Source organism: Streptopelia decaocto (assembly GCF_964273445.1).
Source record: "Streptopelia decaocto genome assembly, chromosome: 4".
In the NCBI taxonomy this organism is placed as follows: domain Eukaryota; kingdom Metazoa; phylum Chordata; class Aves; order Columbiformes; family Columbidae; genus Streptopelia; species Streptopelia decaocto.
Window position 1 is genome coordinate 8,872,529 of NC_138658.1, and position 21,801 is coordinate 8,894,329.

At 37.4% G+C, this 21,801-nt stretch overlaps 1 protein-coding gene across 1 annotated transcript; it reads left to right on the forward strand.

Annotated features, from left to right (window-relative positions):
- Window positions 1–302: 302 nt before the first annotated feature.
- AP1AR (adaptor related protein complex 1 associated regulatory protein) lies at window positions 303–19,068 on the forward strand. The gene is made up of 10 exons (XM_082052143.1): window positions 303–799; window positions 5,723–5,771; window positions 6,637–6,663; window positions 7,476–7,501; window positions 8,380–8,476; window positions 9,237–9,335; window positions 12,462–12,523; window positions 13,661–13,734; window positions 14,712–14,840; window positions 17,601–19,068. The coding sequence occupies exons 1-10, from the start codon at window positions 723–725 to the stop codon at window positions 17,864–17,866; spliced, it is 906 nt and encodes a 301-aa protein (XP_081908269.1). The 5' UTR covers window positions 303–722; the 3' UTR covers window positions 17,867–19,068.
- The last annotated feature ends 2,733 nt before the right edge of the window (window positions 19,069–21,801 follow it).

The window sequence follows — 21,801 nt, forward strand, 5'->3', positions numbered from 1 at the left end:
AAACAGAGGGGAATAAATAAATCTAATTTTTAAAAAAATCACACCTGTGGCATGTGATGGTGATGATAGTTGATCAAGAGATGTTACTGCCTTCTGTCCAAAGCAGGGGTGTATCATTTTGCGGTAAGCTGCCTTTATTTTTAACCCATCCTGTTTTCATAGACAACAGAACCTCAGCACTCGTTTCAGTTTCACCCAGGATCCTTTCCTACCTAGTTTACACCCACAGAACACAACGCAATCACGTCCACCTCACCTTCCTGTGATGTTCTTCCGTTTAGACAGCACCCTGCAGGGAACAAATCCCTTTGGCGGCGACGCCTTCACCACTCCCAGGTTTGGCGGGACGCACCGTTTCTTTGAGCGGCGTTACGCGGTGTCAAGCCAACGCCCGGAGCTGTGAGGGAGGGGACCCCGCTCTGCTCTCTCCTCCCCCAGCGCCCGGGAAGGGGCGGGGCGAGCGCGGGGCATGCGGCATCCGCCTCTGCGCAGCGGCCGCGGCCATGAGGCTGCCAGCGCGGAGCCTTCGCTCGCCTCCCACTCGGTGACGGCGGCGGGCGCAGCGCGGCTCTTTGTTTGCCCTCCGCCCTCCATCCTCCCCCGCGGCCGTTGATGGCGCGGCCGTTGGTCGGCGCGCGCCGCGCAGGGGCGGTTTGAGGGCGCGCGGGGTGCCAACTGCCGCCGCGCGCCAGCCGCGAGGAGCCGCCGCCGCGCAGGATGCGATGGGGAACTGCTGGGTGCGGTGGTGCTGCGGGCTCTGCTGCCGGAGGGACGCCGGCCGGCTCCAGCGGGGCGGAGGGTAAGCGAGGCAGCGCCGCTGCCCCTTTCCCCTCCCCGGGGCGGGGAGGTGCTGGGCCCGCCCGGCTCCGCCTTCCCCCTCCTCCTCAGCGGGGCGTGAGGAGCGGCGGCCGGTGCCCGTTGTCAGCGGGACGCGGGTTGCGGGGGGGTGAGGAGGCCGGGGAGCTGTCGTGGTGTCCGGAGGGGTGAGGTGGCCTGGGGCAGGGCTGGGTGCCCGGGCTGCGCCCTCGGCTCTCCCGCCCAGCCGGGCTGATGGAACACGGGAGGGGAGGAAAACGCCTCTGTAGCGTCAGCCTTGACAGCTCGAGCTGATGAAATGCCGTCGGCTTTGTGCAGTTTGAACGTTTCATCGGAGGCTTCTAGGGATGGCTTAGGCTAACAGGCTGCAGGGACATTCTTCCTCCTTAGCCCTCTTCCAGGGTTGTTTATCCAGAAGAAAAAAGCTTATATCGATTTTTTAGGTTAGTTGCCAAAATCTGTGCAGGCTACTGTGTCTGTGCAAATATGGAAAACCACCATATCTTCTGGAATATGATCTTGTGTTCTCTGTGAGTCAGAGGCTGAGACTCTGTTGGGATAAAGGCTGACAATTACAGGAGATCGGGAGCAGAATCATCCAAATAAACTTTCCTGTATCTTGTAAACACGTAATCTGTCTTTTGTTCTGCAACAACCAGTTCATGGAAAAGCAGCGTACAAGCAAAGGAAGAATACATTAGCTGTACAAGAACTTGTTTTTCTTCCATGTAATTACTAGGTTTTGGTACTTAGATGTCATTTATTTTTGGCTGATGAATTAAGACTGAAGTAGATATACAGAGTATTTTATGTGTTGCAAACTCACGGCCTCTTATTTCACACCAGCTCTAGCAGGCCAGCCTGATGTTCTGCTTGTCCTAAAGATCTTTTAGGAATATGTTTCAGAGAAATGAGTGAAAGACCTGGACAGTGTGTGTGTTTGTATTCTTAGCACTCTCTAACTGCAAGTGTAAGAACACCTCACATACCTGGGCGGCTGTCACTTAAGTATCCATTTCTTGTACTGTACTCTGAGAAAAACAGGTAACACTCGAAAGGTTCTTGCTTCACGTATGCTTTCTGCTGAGTCTCCACTCGTAGGCTAACATGCTTATTCTAGCAGTCAAGGGTAGTGACAATAAGTCTCTGGCAATGTGTACTTAGCCTTTAAATTATTGCATTGTTTGTGAGGTGCTTTTGGTCTTTGCTTTTCCCGCAACTATTTTTAACTGACTTATTAACTGACTTACAAGCGCTGGATAAGGGACAGAGTCCAAAAAGGCACAAGGTTGTCTTGCATATTACAGCAAATTCTAGATACACAGTTATCTTTTATCTTTCCCTCTGGTCTAAAGCTACTATCACCTATATTTATTTTTGTTTGTTTCACTTGTATTCTTTTTTTCTTGTATGTTTACAATACTCTCCTTACCCTTTTGTGTATCCCTTGGCGTTTACAGTGTCATCTGTTCTAGTACTTGGTTTTGATACGTTTGATTCATGGAGTATCATTTGTTAGCCTTCTGCCACACCTTCTCATATTCTCCAGATGGTTTTCAGCAGATGGTTGCTGAAGTTACTGGCTTACTGGCCAGACTTTGTTATGTGTTTCAGTGCCTTTCATGGAACTACTGGCTTAGTGCTTCCTTGGGTTTTAGAAAGGCAAATATGAATGCTGGTACACAGAATTATGGCAGGGAATTAATGAAGACATTTTTATAAGTATACTCTAAAAGGAGAAGTTTGCTTGCCATGATGGCTTAGCTGCTCATATGTGTATATATTGCTTCTATTAGTCCAGTGTCAGATTGTCCCTACCAGTGAAATAAATCTGTCTGCTGTTGTAATGTTAAACTCTTATGTACCTCTTTCTTTAGCTGTTGCATCGCCTATAATGAAGGCCTTAGAAAAATTACATGATAGTACAGAAAACAGACTTTTCTAATAGACGGGGTTGCACCTGTTTGGATTGCCTTTTAAAGCCTGAACCTGGAAAATCATATACAGGGGTCAGTGTATGAAAAATAGATCCTCAGTGCTATCTCCTGTAGATAGCTGGCACATGTCTCAGGTCATCTTTTTTTCTGGGTGTGCTGGTATTTTACAGAACAGTATTGGAGTGTTGAGCAATTCAGGTATTTTCCATGACTGGGGGGGGGGCGGTGCAGGGAATTGTATAACTAAAGTGTAAAATGTGTCTTATAAACTTTTTAAGTTTGCAAGTTAGATTGCTACCAAATTCTGCAGGATTGGCTACTCCTAGGACAGCATAATGTAGTTTATCAAGTTAATTGTGTTTATTTTAATATCTCAGATTCCCCCTCCCCCAAAAAAAAACCCTAGTGCTTTGTTATTTTGAGATGCTCCCAAGATTTAAATGTAAGAAAAAAACCTTTGAATTAAGTACACAATTTCAAGGAAGTGTTTCAAAATCCTGCAAGATTATAAATTGTGTTTACTTGGAATTGTGCTTAAAATCTTGGAGATTTCTATATTCATTGTTGCAATGATTTTAGAGTTCATGTGGAGCATGTGTAGAGAGAAATTAAACCCCAAAACCTTCATTAGTGTAGTATAAGTTTAACTTTCTATAAAAACACAAACTTTCAGTTGGTAATTTTTACTCCTTTTTTTTTTTTCTTTTCCTTAGGGAATGCCCTTATGCTTCTACTGAAATAGTTTTGCTCGAAGTACTACGAGCTGCAACCATAATTAGAAAGTAGGTCACAGGGCATTTGTCACTACATTCAACCATAAGGATTCCTCTTCTAGAGGAGTGTTGAGAGGAAAAAAAAAAGAGACAGAAGACTAAATATTATTTGTCTCTAGGTTATTTGTTTGGTTAGTTTGGGAGGGTTTGTTATGTAGCAAAACTGAAACAATCCTTTTTGTCACTAGTGTGGAAAAAGTAATTTTCACTCATGCCCTGGCTTTAGTAGATTAAATGTTCATTTTTAGTGCCTTTTTTTCCCCATGCATAATCTGTATAAGTTGGTTGTGGGTTTTTTTAAATAAAATATGATAACATGACTTTGCATAAAAGAGTAAAGCATATATATATATATAGTGCTCTAAAGTTAGTGTCTTTAATAGATTTAAAACTTTGACGTTTGGTCTGACAGTCTCTATAGGTCCTGTGGCCTATTAGCTGAACAGTTTGCTCTAGTACCTGTGAAACCTAAATGTTTCTTAAGTCTGGTTTAGAAAATAATGAAACAGTAGAGCTTAAAGGAGAATAATAAAAGCTGTAAGCATTTTAATAGGTTACTCTTTTTTTCAATCGAAGTTGTTATGTATGGGAGTGAAGTTGATGGGTCTTCCATTTCTGTCCCTAATGACCTCAATCTTCCATATTTGCTCTGGGATTTAAGGGCTCAAACTCTGGCCCAGAATTAGGTCTTCTGTAACCGAGACCCTGTTCAGCAAGTAGCAGAAAGTGTAGATCTTTCTTGAAGTGTCATTGCTGTTGGGATATTTGTAATTACATTTAATAAGCTTGCGCTGCATGGTCTTAGTTTTCTGTAAGTTCACTGTTCAATTCCTGCAAATAATCTGACTGCAGCTCATGTGTTTGTAAAGTTGAGCATAATTTAGTTAGCGCTTGATGCTACAAAGTAGAATCATTCTTTTCATAACAACATAGATAGTTCTGAAACAATTTCCTGGAACAATTTTATTAAATTAGATTCTTAATGGTATTGGCTCCTGCATACCAAAATGTTACACAGAGGGGTAGTGATGAAATTACTGTAAGTGTTCATGCCATGTGTCCCAATTATACTTGCAACATCGTGCATTAATTAAAGTGGCCTTTCATCTCTGGTTTCATAGCAATGAATCAAGTGGAAACAGTTCTTTACTGGCAGCTACACACTATAAGTTACACTATGGTATATAAGGAAAGGTTGACCAGGACTCTGCAGTGGAGTGGGTTGCATAACAAGTTGCTAGGGCAGATGTACCCTAACTGACTTCCAAAGAAAAATATAATGAAGATTAAATACGTCATGATTAAAACAATTCAGGCTTTGGCTGGTGTGTTGCTTTTAAAATAGCAGAAGTGTTGGTTGCAAGTACAGAATGATCTTTTGTACAAGTATAGAAATGCCTGAGGCCCTGGATTTATTCTTGATATCAGTCAGCACTAGGAACTGGAAACTCTGTTTTTTAAAATAGTTTGATGAAATGGATGTTGTACTGAAGCACCAGTATACATTTGAATATACTTTTGGATGATAGCGCAACCTCTTTCACTAGGTAGAAATGTACTCAGATTACTTCATACTGTATTTCTTTTTATATAGAGGACAGTGTTAAGATAGTCAAAGAATTAAGGAGGAGGCTGATCTGATTTTCTGTGTAAAATTACAGACTGTGAATATTTTTTTCTAGTTGGAACGTATTGTCTTGACCTCTTGTAGACACTTTTCTCTGAGGTTCAAACTTCTAGCTGTGCCAAGCTGGCAAAATAAAATATGTGATTTAACATTGGTGTTGTACAACATGCTGTGCTAGTGAAGAGTTAAGTGCCATGGTGAGCAATAGCGTTTTCAGAAGTTGCCTGGAATAATGTTTTTTCAGAAGAATGCATGAAAGGTATTGTAGAACATGCTAAGATGTCTGTAAATGTCAAGTCCTGTATCCTGGTAAGTTATTTCTTTGCACTTGAGGGTGTTTGTCTTTTCTACAGTTCTATAGAATATGTTTACATGCTTTTGCCTCTTCCTGCTCTGATAGCAGTGCAGAGCACAGATTAACAGTAAACATGTTTAATACATGAAGATTTTATGTTTATTTTATACTTAATTACTGTATTTCAAAAGCTGTTTAAAAATACCAGGCTTGTTTTCCTTCTGCTATGAATTGAAGATTATTCTGTAGTGTAACTGTAGACTTATTTTTCCAGATCAAAGTATTTTAGAACATGTTCAACAGGAGAACACTTCACTATAGAGGTGAGTGCAAAGGCAGAACAAGCTGAATTCTAGCAATGCCTTTAACACTTTTTGCACTTTTTATACACTGAAATATTCCAGGTTATTCCAGACCAAATTGATGTTGCACTGGGTGGCAAGATGGTCGTTCTTACACCAGCTCAGAACATTAATACATCATCTCACTTTAATCTATCAGTTGGAAAGAAAAGAACTATCTGGTTTTGTCTGTTTGGGGCTTTTTTAGCTTACTGTCATTAAGCATTACATTGCCTTTATTGACCTTTAGTTTCTTATGTGCCAAACTGGGGGCAGGGGTGTTGTTGCTTGTTAGTTTTTAGAATTCTGGGTAGAAAGAAACCCTGTGTTTTCTGTAAATTAAGTACATCTTCAAATATGTTTTGAGAAGTATCACAGTTGCCATTTGAGGTAGAGGTTACATGCACTATGCCTCTTATGTCTCCTGCATTTTTAAATTGAGTGGGTACTTTGGTGTAAGAGCCATACCATTACTTCCACTGCTGGTATTATAATGCTTCAGATACACAGAATTGTTAGCAATCTTATAAGCTAATGAGATTTCATTTTTATCAGGGACCTCACATAAGCTGTAGTGAAATATGTGAATGTTTTATAATTTTGACTCTTCTCTTTGTTGGCAAACGCAATGTTTAAGAAAAGAAACACTGGGAAGAAGATAGGTCCTACTCTAAAAGTAATACTTTCTTTGGAAGTAAGAGCTTTCATAAATAGTATTACAGTCCCACTGTTGTCATTGGAGTGGTGTTTTTACAAGACAGATTAAATATGTAATCATATTTGCTGTATGTGCTTAGTGACTTGTTATATCGAATTGTAAAGCTCATCTATGTATTTCTCTCTGCAGTTTGAGAACCTGGTGGAAAGTGATGAGGTAGGTACCTGGTTCATAATATGAAACCTGCTGATACAATACACTCCAAGATCCCACTTCATGATCTGTTGTAGGCTTGAATTGCAAGGGTTTTTTACTTTGATTTTCATTTGCTCTAGGAATGAATATTTAACACATTGGGAGAGATGATGACCTAAGAGATGAGAAAACTGTTTGGGGGGAATATGGGAGGTAACGCTTTCAGGAAGAGAGCACTATGGACATTAGGAAGGCAAAAAGAAAAGAAGAGCGGGGGTGAAATCATTGGGAGGAAGACTTGAAGAAGAATTTGCTGCTGGTATAACTCTTTTATAAGACTCAGCAAATGCTCTCTGAGAACATAAGTGGACATGGGTTGCTTTGCTAAGGAAGATTTGGGGAATGCTCTGTCTTTACAATTACAGGTAAACTAGCTGAACAGTTTTTCAGAAAAATACAAATTTGCCTTAAAATTTCACTCTTAATTTAATAAAGCTTGATAATGGCAGGGGGGGTGGATCCCACATTTTCAGTACACTGCACTGTATATAAAAATGTGAAGACTAATAGTTTGATTCCTGAAATACACCACTGGAGTATTTCTTTTCAGTTGGAAGCACTTTGTTTTGTTTTGTTTTTTACTTGTCAGCCACTTCAGTTTATTGCATAATATTTTTTTATTTTATTCCAAATTAAAACAGGGGATTCCCCTCCACACACTTGTAAAACCAATATATGGGGGAAACTATGATTTCATAAATTTTTTTCCCATCTCAAAGTTGTTTGATTGATGGGATTCTCAAAAACTCAAGACTTGTTTTTTGTTTTAACAGGGGGAAAGCCCAGGAAGCAGTCACAGGTAAGGCTTTGAGATACAGGACCTCTTCTTTGCCCTCCCCTTGCGACTATTAAATTTTTTCAGAGTTCCTGTCAAAACCCTTTCTGTTGTCTTAGTTGTCACATATCTGGAAAGAACACATGTCAAACTAACAGTGCTTAATCCTGTCAAGACACTTCAGATGATAATGCATCATACAAGAACTATACAAGACAGTTAAAACAGTATGTTGCAAAGAGAATCTTGATTCTTGTTCCCAGGGTCAGCATTTAAAGTTACACAGATTTTAATGCTACAACTTCAGTGAATATTTTGTGAGCATGGTAATATTTATGTAAGCTGTAGAAACATAGAGGCCTGATGTATAGGAAACGCATGAAAGCACTGAAGTACATGCTTTGGTTGTCTAATTCTAGACATTTTGTATTATTTAAGTTTGATATTTCCCAGAATGTTGTTTCTTGCAATGGTCCCAAAGAGGTGACATAGCAAACCTTATTATACTGCTTTTGCAGTCTTTTGTTAGATACATAAAAGTATTCATAAAGTAGGCAACAGATGAAAGGGTAAAAATTTACAATTATGGGACCAAAACAAGTAAGAGAAAAGTGATTTATACAGCAATTATAACCATTCTATTCCAGTAGGTCTGTTAGCAAACAGTGTTTAAAAAATATGCTTTCTGTAAAGATACAAAAATGCTTTGTAAGAGTAAGATGAGACAGCATTGTAAACTGGAACGTAGGAACTCTGTTCTCAGGAGAAGCCAAAAGAACAACTTGTTGCATTTGCATTAAAGAACCAGTCAAGAAAGACCTTATGGATATGTTTAATGCAACTTAGGGTTGTCAGGAGTAAATAATAGATGGGGCCTTTTTGTGTCTCTCCCACGCTTTTAGACCTCTAACTGAGGAAGAAATTGCTGACTTGAAAGACAGACATTATGACTCCATCGCTGAAAAGCAGAGAGTTGTTGATATGAAACTTCAGTCAGAGGTAAGCAGTTATGACTAGTATGGTGTGGATGGTTTTTCTTTTAAAGTAGTTAAAATCAACCATGAACACAAGGAGATTCCGTTCACATGAACAAAACAGTTGGGTTTTGTTCATCAGTTGGTATTTCTTAGTCTACAAGAAGCACAAAGAGATTGCTGTGCAACTAAGTTTGCATCAGAGATTCCTTCTTTTTAATGGCCTCTTGGCTGAAAAATTGAATTAATAGGCTGGCGCGCTTACTGAGATCTGTTAAATTTGAACTTTTTTTTTTTTATGAAAGGCAAAATGGGGAGTGTACTTGACTTGTGCTTGTCTTGTGTTCAGTTTTTTTCCTGAGCTTTTCTTAGGAAGAAAACATAATTTGTCATTTGTTTTAGTGTGTTGCAGCAATTAGTGGAATATGATGTGAAATAGAATGCAGAAATTGAGGATAATTTTTAATGAAGTACCAATGAAATATGCAACTGAGAAGATTTAAGTCTTTCACTGTTCATAATAAAACTCAACATACATTTACAGCAGTTCACTATGATGATGTGTATTCAATAGGGTAATGTTTAGTTACCTATATTTCTTGGGGTGTTTGGGGGGGAAGCTGTTAAATTTGGTCAATGAAGAAAAATGTTTTAACTGTAGTCAATTTTATTTTATTTTTATTTTCTAGTAGTTCTTATTTTGTTTTATTAAACTTATGGCTTTATTCATAGGAAGATAGATAGGTTCTGCTTTTGTTAACCATTACTATTTTGTTCATATACAGTTAGCCTTACAAGAGGAGAAGTTAAGAATAGAAGAGGAGGCTTTATATGCTGCACAACGTGAAGCAGCCAGGGCAGCAAAGCAGAAAAAGCTCTTGGAGGTGAGGGGAAAAAGACCCCAATATATATCAGAGCTTCTGTTCTATTTCTACATATGCAGACTTTCCTAATATCCTTTACATCTCAGGAAACATAATGAGAAAATTGTTTCAGCTTGTAAATTCCAGTATAGAAAGAAATATACAATCTGAAAGAACAGCTGGAAATTATCAGAGTTGTTTGAAACAGCTTATGAAGCTGAGTATAGATTTTGAATGACAGATGTATGATTTTAATCTATAATTTGCTTAACAGACTTCTTACATTTTGTAGAAGTTACTCATCTTGAAATTGATCTGTGATGGTTTTCTAGTTAAAAAAAAAATAAGCAGATATTATTTAGACTTGTAAAAAGTACTTAATACATTTGTGCACTTAGTTGTTCCTTATCTCTGTGATTTGTGTTAACATGAAGATATGTGTTTCCAAGTCGTCTTTATTTACTGTTGACCCTGAGCAGGATGTTGGACTACATGACCTCCTAAGGTCCCTTCCAACCTGAATTGTTCTATCATTTTGATTTGTATGTGTAGTAGCCAAAGTCCAGTAATGACTTAAGAACAGTCTTTATACAATATACCTGTGCCTACTTTCAGGTGTCTGGTGTCTTTGCTTTTGAAGCTTGGTCAAGCAAAACAAAAGCCACATTAAGTTTTTCTGCTTTTTTGAAAACAGATGCTGTTCTGTATCCTGCTAGCATTTATTAGTGATTCTTTTCATGTTACAGTTCAGAGTTACGTGTTATCAGTGTGTTTAATATTTTCCAAAATCTTAATAAGCTATTGAAGTATGTGCTGCCACTCAAATTTCAGGTTGCCGGAAATATGTATGTTAAAAAGAGCATTTTCGCTTTTTTGTATCTGTCCATCTACAATGTATGTGGCTGCAGATGTAGCACGTTGAAAGAACAGTCCACTAGACATGTGGTATGTGTTCAACTAGAAGTAATTTTTCAGAAGTTCAGCTTTAGGCTAATTGAAAAAGTCTGAAATCTGCAATAGGTATAGGGGAGATCTTTAGCCCTAGTGTATCATTTATATTCAAAAGAGAGTGAACTAAAAATTGTTATTTCCAAATTGATAGCAATGACTGGGTTTTCATCTTATATTTCTATTGCTAAGTGTAGGTCTCATTTCACATTGCTCTTTTTATTCTCTTGTCATTCGTATGGGAGGGTTAATTATTTCTGACCTTTTTTTGCCTAGTTTCTTTTTTTAACACATTTGGTCTATATAAAGTCAGCAAAAGTAGATTGTTTTATGGCTTTAACTGGTCTTTATAGAAATTCTATGCAAGAAATGCTATTTTTCTTGTCTTTCGGTATTTTTAATATGCCCGTCTTTTAGTCAGGACCTAAGACAGAATGCATTATAGGGATTTTCATTTCCTTCTCTCATAAAATTAGCACCGCTTATCTCCTTTACAAACACTGCCCCCCAAAACCCGTAAGGATTATAAGGATTCCCAAGGAAGCATTTTTGTATAGATATGCATCAAATATTTAACCTTTCTAGATAAACTAGAAGCCATTTTTAAATACATCTCTTTGCTGTTTGTGGGCAGAAGTCTTTTCAATGAGAAAATAGCTTTTTCCTTGGAAGGATGGTATCCCTTTAAAACTAATTTGGCTTTCTGATGTTGCCCTACTAAATGTCAGAGTTTGTAACAGCAGAGAAGTTTAATATATGCATGTCCTGGAACTTATAGTGCTAGATATTTGGACATGACCCAGGAAAATGGGTAGATAATTGAAATCTGTTATTATGTGAGTATATGAATTTTAACAGAAAATTATTGCATACATCAGTAATTGATTTCTCCAGACCTGCTAACTGTGTTGGTGCCAAATTCCTGTCTCTTTCTCCCTGCGTACTTAAGTCTTCTTACCTATAATCACCATTGTGTGATATTTTTACTTCTACACTTCCCATTTCCTTACTGGTCTCAGTCTGCTTATTCTGAATCTTATTTAAATACATGAGATGGAAAGTATGCCCAGAAATGAAGCCATCATTGTCTTGGGATTAAAAATACTAGCAGATCCAATGGAGTTATCTCACAAGACTGTTTACCGAGGAAAGAGGAATTCTTAGATGAAGCTAAAGTCGACATCAATAACTCTGGTTTCTTTATCCTGGCTTTTCATTTGCAGGGAGAGATCCATTAAGCCAGAGAATAGATTTTTCAGAAAATATAGTAGCTAGATACCTCAGACTTGTCTGTAAAATTAACTCATTAATTTTTATCTTAGTCTTTGTTGTAATCAGTGAACAATTCCTGCTTTGTAACCTTTAATCACAGAGTTTGTGCCCAGTTTTTATGCTATCGTTTTTTTCAAGGCAGGGAAAAGAAACTTGAGACAACTTAAGTTGCTTAAACCCTAAAATGTATGTAGAACCCTACTTCCATGACATCTATCGATCCTCTTTTAACTACAAAATAAATGCATTTAAGGCTTCTGTCTTGCATTTTTCCTTCTGTGTTGGCTTTTTTTTCCTTTTTCCTAGTGATACCATGAAAGCTTTCTACCTAAAGAGTATAGAGCAATTAATACTTTTGGCACAGCAAAGCAGCAAAACTTTCATTAATATAAATGAAGAATCTTATGTTGATACAGACAGCCAGAGGAGATAGCAGTATTGCTTTGTACAAGGATAAAAGGACCTGTGGAAAGTACTTTTTTTAAGTGGCAGGCAGGCAAAACAAATCAAACATAACTCAGGTGTTAGTGGTGCATTGAAAATACCTGTGGCTTAAGAAGGGAATACAGTAGAGAAGAGAGATGCAGTCATGAATGATGTTTATATGTTTCTAGACAAATTGATGTCTTCTTTTTTGGGGGGTGTATGAAATAGGTTAAAATGTTGAGAGCTTTATTTACAGATCTACTTTATTTTAAATTGAGAGACCTCTGAGATTAAAAGTAATACCTCTTGCATGTAACAGTCACTTCATTATCATAAAATGTGATCTTTATTTGAATGAAAGTCAGTCTTTTCCTGCGTTGTACTCGAAGGACCAGGACAATGCTTCCTCCAGTGTCACAGTTAAGGGAATGCTTAGTGTATTGAGTATATTACTCTGAGTGATTGCATTCAGCTTTTTCAATAATTTACTTCTTTCAATAGCAACGTAAACAACAAAGGATAACACAGAGAATGCACGCTGCTAATAATGGAGAATATCAAAGGTAAGATATAAAATGTTATTAGTGATAATTAAGAACAATGACTGGTTTTACTTCTGTTCCTCACCTCCCCCTCCCAAAAAAGGCAGATCCACCTGTTTTTCAAACCTTACATATACAGCATTTCTAAGTCAGAGTTGGTTTTATTCATTGCAGTTTTATTCACACCAAATTGTTACTGAATGCAAACTGGTTACCAAGAACCTGCAAAATTATAGGGTGGATTGCATATAAATTTAACCTACTCCCAGCTACTTCATATATATACACATATGAAATCTAGCATTTTATATTTAAAAAGTGTCTATGTGTAAAATCTCAGCTAATACAAAAATATTTTTATTATTCAGAACCCTGTTTGAAATGCCCAATAAAAATACATACGAACCAAATGGAGAATTGAATGGTTTATATCATCCCCCTGTTCTTCATTAATTTTATTCCTTTAATTCTCTTCACTCCTACCTCCTCTGTTCAGTGTTAGAAGAAAAAAACAAAGCAATCAACCAAAAAACCCTAAACAAAAACAAGAAGACCCCACCAACACAAACAAAACAACCCACAACACCACCAAAACAAACAAACTAAACAACAACAAACACATCCCCAAATAAAAACCACCCACACCAAGCTGTGGAATGGTATTCGAGTTCAGAAAATACTAAAATCAGACACCTGTTTCTGAATGGAAGGGGGATGGGAGGTATTTTCAGTTAGGTAAGTACAGTTAGAAAAGGAGCTGTGAAAACAGGTTCTATGGAATGAGTAGGAATTAGCATAGTTCAGAAACAAAGAATTGCAGTAGCAGGACTTGAATTCATTAGTTAAAAGAGGAATTGAAAATTCAGGAGTCATCTCAAGTGACAAAAGGTAAGAGGGGAAGAGTTGTTTTGTTGCAGAAGTTAAGGTATTTCATTTGTAACTGAAATTACCACTAAAAATTGAGCAGAAGCTCTGCCTGGGAGAGGATATGATGAGCAGGAATGGATAGGCATTTTGTAGATCATTTTGTAAAGATTTTAGTTAACTATGTATGTGCTTTGTACTGTAGAACTGGAGGCCATGTGGATTAATGCATTTTTTTTATGGCACCCTTAGAGGCTTATAAAACTAAAAGCAATATGTGCACTGTTCTTACAGCTCTGTGGCAGAGGAAGATCTTGATTCTTTCTTAAGAAATACAAAATTCCAGTATGAAGCTTTTCGAAGTAGTAGTAAGTCTTCCTTTTCTTATGCATATCTTTAAATGTTAAGTGACTCTGAGGAGCACAGAGTACTATTTTTTTTTTCTAGATAAACATAATTTATTCATATTTCATATTTTTATATATACACACATGTATACATATGTATAAATGTACATGTATACATATATCTGTATTTAAAAATTAACATAAACTTATTTTCCTCTCTAATTCCTGATGATTTGAAAAACATGGCATATGCAACTTGTGCTACAGCCATTCTAGTTCTGAAAAGCAAGTTCTGTCAGCAAACACATCCTGTGCTTGGATTTTATTTTACTAAGGCTTTCCAACCATCTTTGTGGAGGCAACATCATGCAGTGACCTGTTCTTGTAAAACCTAACTGTGTATTAAGGATGCAAATGTGTGCGTTCAGCATTTATAACCATCTCTTAGCAAAATAATTTGAATCATACTAATGGTTAATTTTTTTTCTAATGAAACGCAAGAGAGGATTTTGCTGCCTATATTTAAAAATTCCACTAACAATTTAGAGGAAAACAATTTTATTAACTTAGAATGTAAGTTTGGTGACAGTACTTGATAGTCACTAAGAAGTTGGAGAACTGATGGTAATTCTTGGGCAACGCTGCCTATAGTTTGGGGTGTTGAGTGGGGTGGATATGTTTTAGGGGTTAGGTTTTGGGGTTTGGTGGTTTTGGTTCTTTTTTGCAAGACTTCTCACAAGTCCAGCTTACAGCTTACTGAATTCTTCTATGGTTCTAATTAGACAATATTGCTTAATGTCATCCTGTAATATCTCAGTGATGTTGACTTAAAAAGCTTCTATAAAGTCTTTGAAGTGATGAAGTGCTTTTTCAGATGTTTCTGACGCTTAAGGGCCACAAAGCAAAATAAAAAGTTTGCTTTGAAAGTTTAATTTAGCATATTGAACCTCAAATTCAAGTATGTTTACAAATTAAAAGTACGTATTTTTTACATATAGGACTTTCTTCGGATGCTACAGTGCTGACACCCAACACAGAGAGCAGTTGTGACTTAATGACCAAAACAAAATCAACCAGTGGAAATGATGACAGCACTTCGTTAGATTTAGAGTGGGAAGATGAAGAAGGTATTTATTCTGCCATTCAATTTCATTCTGAACTTAAAAGTTAAAAATGCTGACAGTTTTAAATATGTTGATTTTAACTTTGTCATTTTCAAAAGGGAAGTTGATTTAAAACTTAATTCTGATGGGATTTCTCTCAAGCGTGTAATGATTAAACTGTAAACTATTCTTACCTAGCAAATTGCTTGTTTTGATACATGCAGTTATTTGTCTAAGAAATGAATTCATTTCTTTGGATCCTTAAGTAAATGACTTTCTGCATCTTGAGGAACTCATTGTAAACTCACAACAAAATTACTAGTAAAGAAATGCTGCCCTCTTGTGAGCCAGTAGCAGAAGGAACAGCTTGTTCTTTGTTTTAAAAGGTAGAAGTTAGTCAGGAGTCTCTGAAGTATTTCAGGAATCATTGTTTCTTTAAACCCTAATTACTTGTATTGTAACTTCTACTGCAACTTAGGTCTGCATTCCAGGTGAGTAACCCAACTATTCTAATTGCTACTGCTGTTTGATGTAGGTATTTTCCATTCTCTTTAGTAAATCTGCAAAAGCTCTTGGTTTTGAAGTTAATCCAAAATTTGGAGATCTTAACTGTTGAAAAGCTCACCAAAAATAAGCTAGGATTTCTTTTAGCCAATGTTACAGCAGGATTTTTTTTTTCCTTTAATAAACTAGTTTTTGACAGTCTGTATAGAGTTTAAATGTTTAGCAGTGTCAAGAGCACTAAGGTGTGTAGTTCATAAACCTGTCTTAAAAGACTTAACTTTCATAGAAGTAGCCAGAAGTAGCCAGCCTCTTTTTTTAGCTAGTGTGTGCAAGAGCTATTGGCGTTCTAGAGGAACTAAAGCTAGGGCAATATCATACATGCTGAACTACACTGGATTTTACATTGAGAGTAATTAGCACCAGTGCAGAAGCAGTGTTCTGGAAACTATATATTCTACACCATGCTTAAGAAATGGAAAAATTGCATTCTCTGCTTTTTACAGACTGAGTTGTCCCCCCACTCTTATGAGTTACCTTACTGTAATATCTGTCTAAATACCTACTAAAAACCACATGAGAGCAAGGTTTAGTCTTTACCAGGCATACCTGCATCTGAAATTATCTTATTCATTTGAGTACTTGGGGGTCTCGCTGCATATGGGCTTGTATTATCCTTCTCATTGGGGAATTTACTTATGTGTATAGAGTTAACAATCCGTGATCTTTGCTATTCATTGTTTTCTTATCACTGTCTTATTGACTCAGCCACAAGCATTCATCTGGTTTTGAGGTAACTAAATAGTAAGTACTGAGAAGTGCTAAAACTGCCTAAAAGCAGAGAACAAAATTACTGCGTAGTTCTGTTTCTGATTTCTATGAGCCAGTGCTCTACAAAGGGGAAGGATTAAGAGTTGGTCATTGCGATGGCAGTGCGCCGCTTCTCTCTAGTAACCTCAAACCCTGAGCAGAAGAGTTGGTAAGATAACCTGTGGATGATTGCTTATGCTTGAGGACATAGCTTGTTTTCATGGCTGCAAAGGGATGAATGTGGTCATTTGAAAGAAGTACTAGTCAATATTGCCAGGACTTTGAGTAGTTTTTAACACATTCTTGGTAGATCTGGCTCAGCTTAAGTGTGTTAAAAGCATCTACCTGAAGCAGTTGACTGCTTGCTTTGGGATAAGAGGTTTAATTACTGTGTGTGCTGTTAAAACCTACCATGGAAACTGAACAACTTCAAGTAAGTGTGTTTGCGTGTGGGTTTAGTGATCTGGGATATTAATTTGTGGTCTAGTCACATATTTTTACTGTCCTTAGACAAAGTTATATGGGGGCTGAACACATTGTAGGGAAGAACCAGTGTTTTGAAAGCGTATTAGCCTTTTAAAAAACAAACCACCACAAAGAATAGCAGCAAAAGATGACATTGCTTGACTGAAAATTTGCCAAAGTAGGAGATTTAACAGGAAATGCCTAGGTCCTGAACTGCACATGATTATATACTAGTGGTACTATATAATCATTATGTAATGGTATAATAGTACTGAAAATGGTATTGTGGAGTGGAGCTGTCTGAGTACAGCAGATGCATAGTTTGTGCCCCGCAGTGTTAGTTTTATAAAGAGCGTTATACAGAAAGACAAAGGGTTTGAGGAGAAAATGGAAACAGTAACTGCCCTGGATTAAATACAGATGTTGGATACAGTGATTCTGTTTTCATTCTTTGCTGTCATGTACAGATAACGGACAAGGAACTTAGAGTATTAATGCTGTATTGGTATTTTTGGCAGTGTATTTTGAGAAATGGACAACAGCTTCAGTGAGCCAGGAATAGTAAAGTTGAAAATAGCTACGTTTTGAAAGACCCATGAAAAAATAACATAAAATCCATCACTTGAGTCTGAGAAGGGACATTTAGCTTCTCTGGAAATGGCACAGTACCAAAAACCTCCTAATATTTATATGTCCATAGTGTAGAGCAGCAGGCTGCATATATAGGAGAATTAAAAGACAGCTAGTGAGTTCTTGCACTGTGTAGTCTTGTCTGTCCTAGAACTCTGTAAATCAACATCACTGGTTGTTCTGTTCATTTGGGCCAAAACTGGCTGCAGACTGTTGCTTTAAGGTGAATAGCACCACCAGGAGAAAATACAGTGTTACTGAGGAGAGCAATTACCAGAGTCTGGATCTCTATGGTTTTCTTGTTGTTTCTTCTAATACAAACATAAAGGTACTTCCCTCAAAATTATGTCTTTCTCATAAACATGTCTTAAATCGCAGGCATGAACAGAATGATTCCAATGAGAGAACGCTCCAAAACAGAAGAAGATATACTCCGGGCAGCTCTGAAATTCAATAGCAAGAAGACAGGAAGTCATCCAGCTTCAGCCTCTGATGATTCTAATGGACTGGAGTGGGAGAATGACTTTGTTAGCGCTGAAATGGATGATAACGGCAATTCAGAATATGCTGGATTTGTAAATCCTGTATTAGAATTGTCTGCATCAGATGTAAGGATATCCGATTCTGATCATCAAGACAGATAGTGAAACTGCGCGGCCCTTCTTTATGACCAAATGTTGAAAAGTGAAATAGAATGTACAAAACCAATTTGCTCTTTTATAACGTGGTTCCCTTTTTACTTACAGATTGATCAGCAAGGAATGGGAATGACTTGCTTTCTGAATTAATTCAGAATTAAGTGCAATTTTATCATCTACCTTCTAAATTTTTATGAAAACTGGGATGATTCTATTGTGTATATTTCTGGATATCTGGATTTAATATAAAATTATCTGCACTAATTTAAGTGTCATAGCTTGACATATCTATATTTTAACTAGCTTTTTTTTCTGGATGATGTTTCTACTGATTTGTTTTTGAAAGTCATCATTGGCCTAACATTTATCTTAGAAACAGTCTTACATAATTAATCTGATACTTGAATATAGAAAATATCATTTTAAAAATTTGTCTTGATTTCCAATATGTGCTTTTTGACTTGTTCTTTAGCTATTTAGAGGGTGTAATTAGCCAGCTGCAAAACAAATGTCACACATGGTAAACTGCAATTTTTCCATCTCGCTTATAGTCTTCCTAGCCTTGTATTGTCCTTCTTCCATTTATTTATTTTTTTTATACCTCATGCTAAGCACAGTTAACCTCAATAAACATAGTATAAATCATCAGGTTAGGTAAGATATTCTCTTGTATGATATGCCAGACTTTGTGTGTACTAGATAGAAAAACAGCTATAAAAATTCTTTATTCCTCAAACTGGAAATTTTAACCAATATCTAGTAGAGAATAGGGAGGACCAAAGTCTTGATTTCCCCACCCTCCCAAACAGACCAACAGCTGTTACTACATAGTCCTTAAAATTCTTTAGTTGTGGAAAACTTACAATGCAGCTCAACTGGAACAATTATTGAAGAGCAACGTTCTCTGAGCCAACTGGGAGAAGGGACGATTATTCTGCTGCTGGGGTGGGAAGAACAAGAACCTAAAGACTGAATTCTTATATCTGCATTTTAAAGAGAAAAAAAAAGTTCAAGTTCTGAAACAGTGTGTTTAAGTACTCAGGCTTTCCTGTGCCTCTAAACTGGATGGTTGATAGAGCTATTATGGACTGAAATGTAAGGAGGTGTTCAGTTATTGCAAATTTGGTGTAATGTGTTGTGTGGTCTCCCCCTTATATTTAACGTGTTATACTTTTTTTTATAAAGTAAAAGAACTCACTGAAGATAACTTGCAGAACAGCTGTAGATCTCAAGCCTTCCCCAAAGTTTCAGTAAATCCATTCTGCTTTTGTGTAGCTGTCTTGTTTTGCCCTGAAAAAAAAAAGGAGGAGAGGGTGTAACTTCACCATTGTGGAATAAAAGCAACACACTTGTGTAAAGTAGTAAATCTGCACCATTAGAAGAACTGAACTGATGGGTAAAAGCTGTGTAACTGTTTTAGATTGTTTGAGCATATATATATATATATATTATTAGGGTCACTATAATGTGGTCCTCTTCACGAGAACTTCAAAAACAATACTGCACACTTGGATTAAATATGTACATATGTCAACACTAATGAACAGATAAATCTTATTGATAACATTCCATTTCTTAATTTAAATTGTAGCTATGTCATTGAAAATATTTTAATGTAGTTATCTACATTTGCAATGCCTGCAATAAGCTTTAAAAACTTGTATACATCAAATGTATATTTTTGGTTTGGCATAAGATACTACTGTGTAACTTCTGACATTTATTTCTATAATATATTCCTATGGAAATGAAGGCAATTTTCACAACATGTAAATAACACTTTTTTTACCTGCTGAAACTGTAACTTACCCTGCAGTGGTTACTACATGAACATGAGGTTAACTTGTCCTGACCATGCTTCAAAGAAGTCAACTAGCTGATAGTCCTGTTTCTAGGCTGAACAAGCATTTAGCAAGAAGTGAACTGCACCGAGTGACTTAAGAATTATGGTCAATATCTGTGGAAATTTTAAAAAATTGAAAGGTTATTTAAACAGCTTATGTGAAACAATTCAACAGTACTGTAAAATGCATATCTCTGTACAAATTTCAAACTCATTAAACTTTGCAGTCAGTCTTCACATTTGGCAGTGTTGAACTGTTGCTGATTTTGTGGCTGCCATTTCACACATAGTGAAAGCAGCGTGTGAAGATGAATTGTTACAACACCTACACACTGGGAAGGATCCAGCTGCTCTCTGTGGCCTGGCAGCCAGCTGAGGTGAGCTTGGGCAGCAGAAAGGTGGCTGTGAGCCACTGTGGCACCTCTGGATCACGCCGTGCCCTCACCTGCACTTGGCCGTGTATTTACTCTTCAGCTGTTTGCATGCAAAAGTCACTGGATTGTCTCCTTACACTGTGCTATCTCAACATGTTGCTGTGCTCTTCGGTGACTTCTTCAACCAGGACATCTTGAAAGTAAGCTTTAAAAATATATTTTTTTTCTAGACACTTGATACCGATACTGTTCTCCTTTAGTCAGGCTAACTTCTGCGGGTCAAATCACAGTGGTAGGATCCTCCCATGGGAGGATTTATTTTTTAATGCTATTTAGTAATTGATTCTTATCCTAAGTAAATGTAGAAATGATGAGGATTTGGAAACGATTAAATTTCTGGGTTTTTTTTCCATTTCCAAGGCTTTCTCCTGGTTCCTGGAGATGCGCCTAAGGATTGCTGTGCTCTCGACCTGTGGCTATCCATAGAGCCTCTCCATACAGAGTAAATACAAAATCTACTGAGATGCAGCACTATGAACTCTGCAGACCACACAGAAGATTTTTCTCAGGTAAGTACTGTTTGTAGATGCTTCTGCTCATATATTGCACTTGAAAATTTGAGATTGAGGTTGTCACTTATTCTTTAGATACTAATACAGAAAGTGCAAGGAATTAATATGTTCAGTGCCATAAGTTCACGTCCCATGTCCCAGGGCCGATGAATAGAAACTGGATAACCACGTTGCTTCATGGTAGCATTAGCAACCTGTTTCTTAAGCCCAAAGCAGTACTAAACGGGAACTTCTGTGTCACCCACAATAATTTAAGAGCACTAAGAGGGAGAGAGCTGTTTCCTGGGAATGTAAACTAACAATTGTTCCTTCTTCATACATGATTCAAATCAGTGAATGTAAGAAATCCTGTGCATTTTATATAAGAGGTTGATTTCATGTAAAAGCATTTATATGTAAGAGTTAGTTTCAGATTATATCTGAATCTTGCTTTCTTTTTCTAGACAGCTGCATTTGCAGGTATTGGTTATTCTGCCTAATTACAGAGTAGGAAAACTCAGGTGAAAAGCATATAAAAGACAAGAAGCTACTGGACACTGCGCCCAGTGGTGCCACGTCTGGTGACACGGTGATTCCTGCTCAGGTTTGGTTTGTTAAGCTGAGGGACTGGGTGTGTGATAGCGTTTGTGCTGAGATGGCAGCTGAATTGCTCATCTAGGCCAAGGACTGTAAAAGTTAAGTACTAGAGGCTAGTTCAAAGAGTAGAAAACATGGGAACAAAGTTTTTTTTGGCAAAGATGAGACTTAATAGACAAATGAAGTCCTACATAAGCCTGTGTTTTAGTTTGATTGCCTCTCCCGTGACTTTCACTTGGGGTTGTTTGCTTTAATCTCAGGTTATGTTGTGTTATTAAACTCTCCTCCCCTCAGGTATAATTCTGGTTTTCTTGTAATGATTAATGCTGAAATGCAGCTTAATGTTTATGGATGGTAAGATGGGTAACTTACACATACTCTGTTGTGATTCTTTTCAGTGTGTCTTTCAAACAAATACTTGACAAAAAACAGGTGCCAATGAAAACCTTAGCCCCTAGCAAAGAAAAACTTACCTGAAACAACCTGAGAAATGCTTAAATGAAAACAGATTTTGTAAGAGCTTAGGAGGGAGCGTGGAGGGGGTGGAGAGGGAGAAGACTTGCTGAAAGTATTTTA

Excerpts from the sequence above, each read along its gene's own strand:
- AP1AR (XM_082052143.1), top strand. The coding sequence starts at position 723 with ATGGGGAACTGCTGGGTGCGGTGGTGCTGCGGGCTCTGCTGCCGGAGG. Across the intron at positions 5,772-6,636 it reads GAGAACACTTCACTATAGAG|TTTGAGAACCTGGTGGAAAG; the intron begins GTGAGTGCAAAG and ends TTCTCTCTGCAG. Across the intron at positions 14,841-17,600 it reads AGAGTGGGAAGATGAAGAAG|GCATGAACAGAATGATTCCA; the intron begins GTATTTATTCTG and ends CTTAAATCGCAG.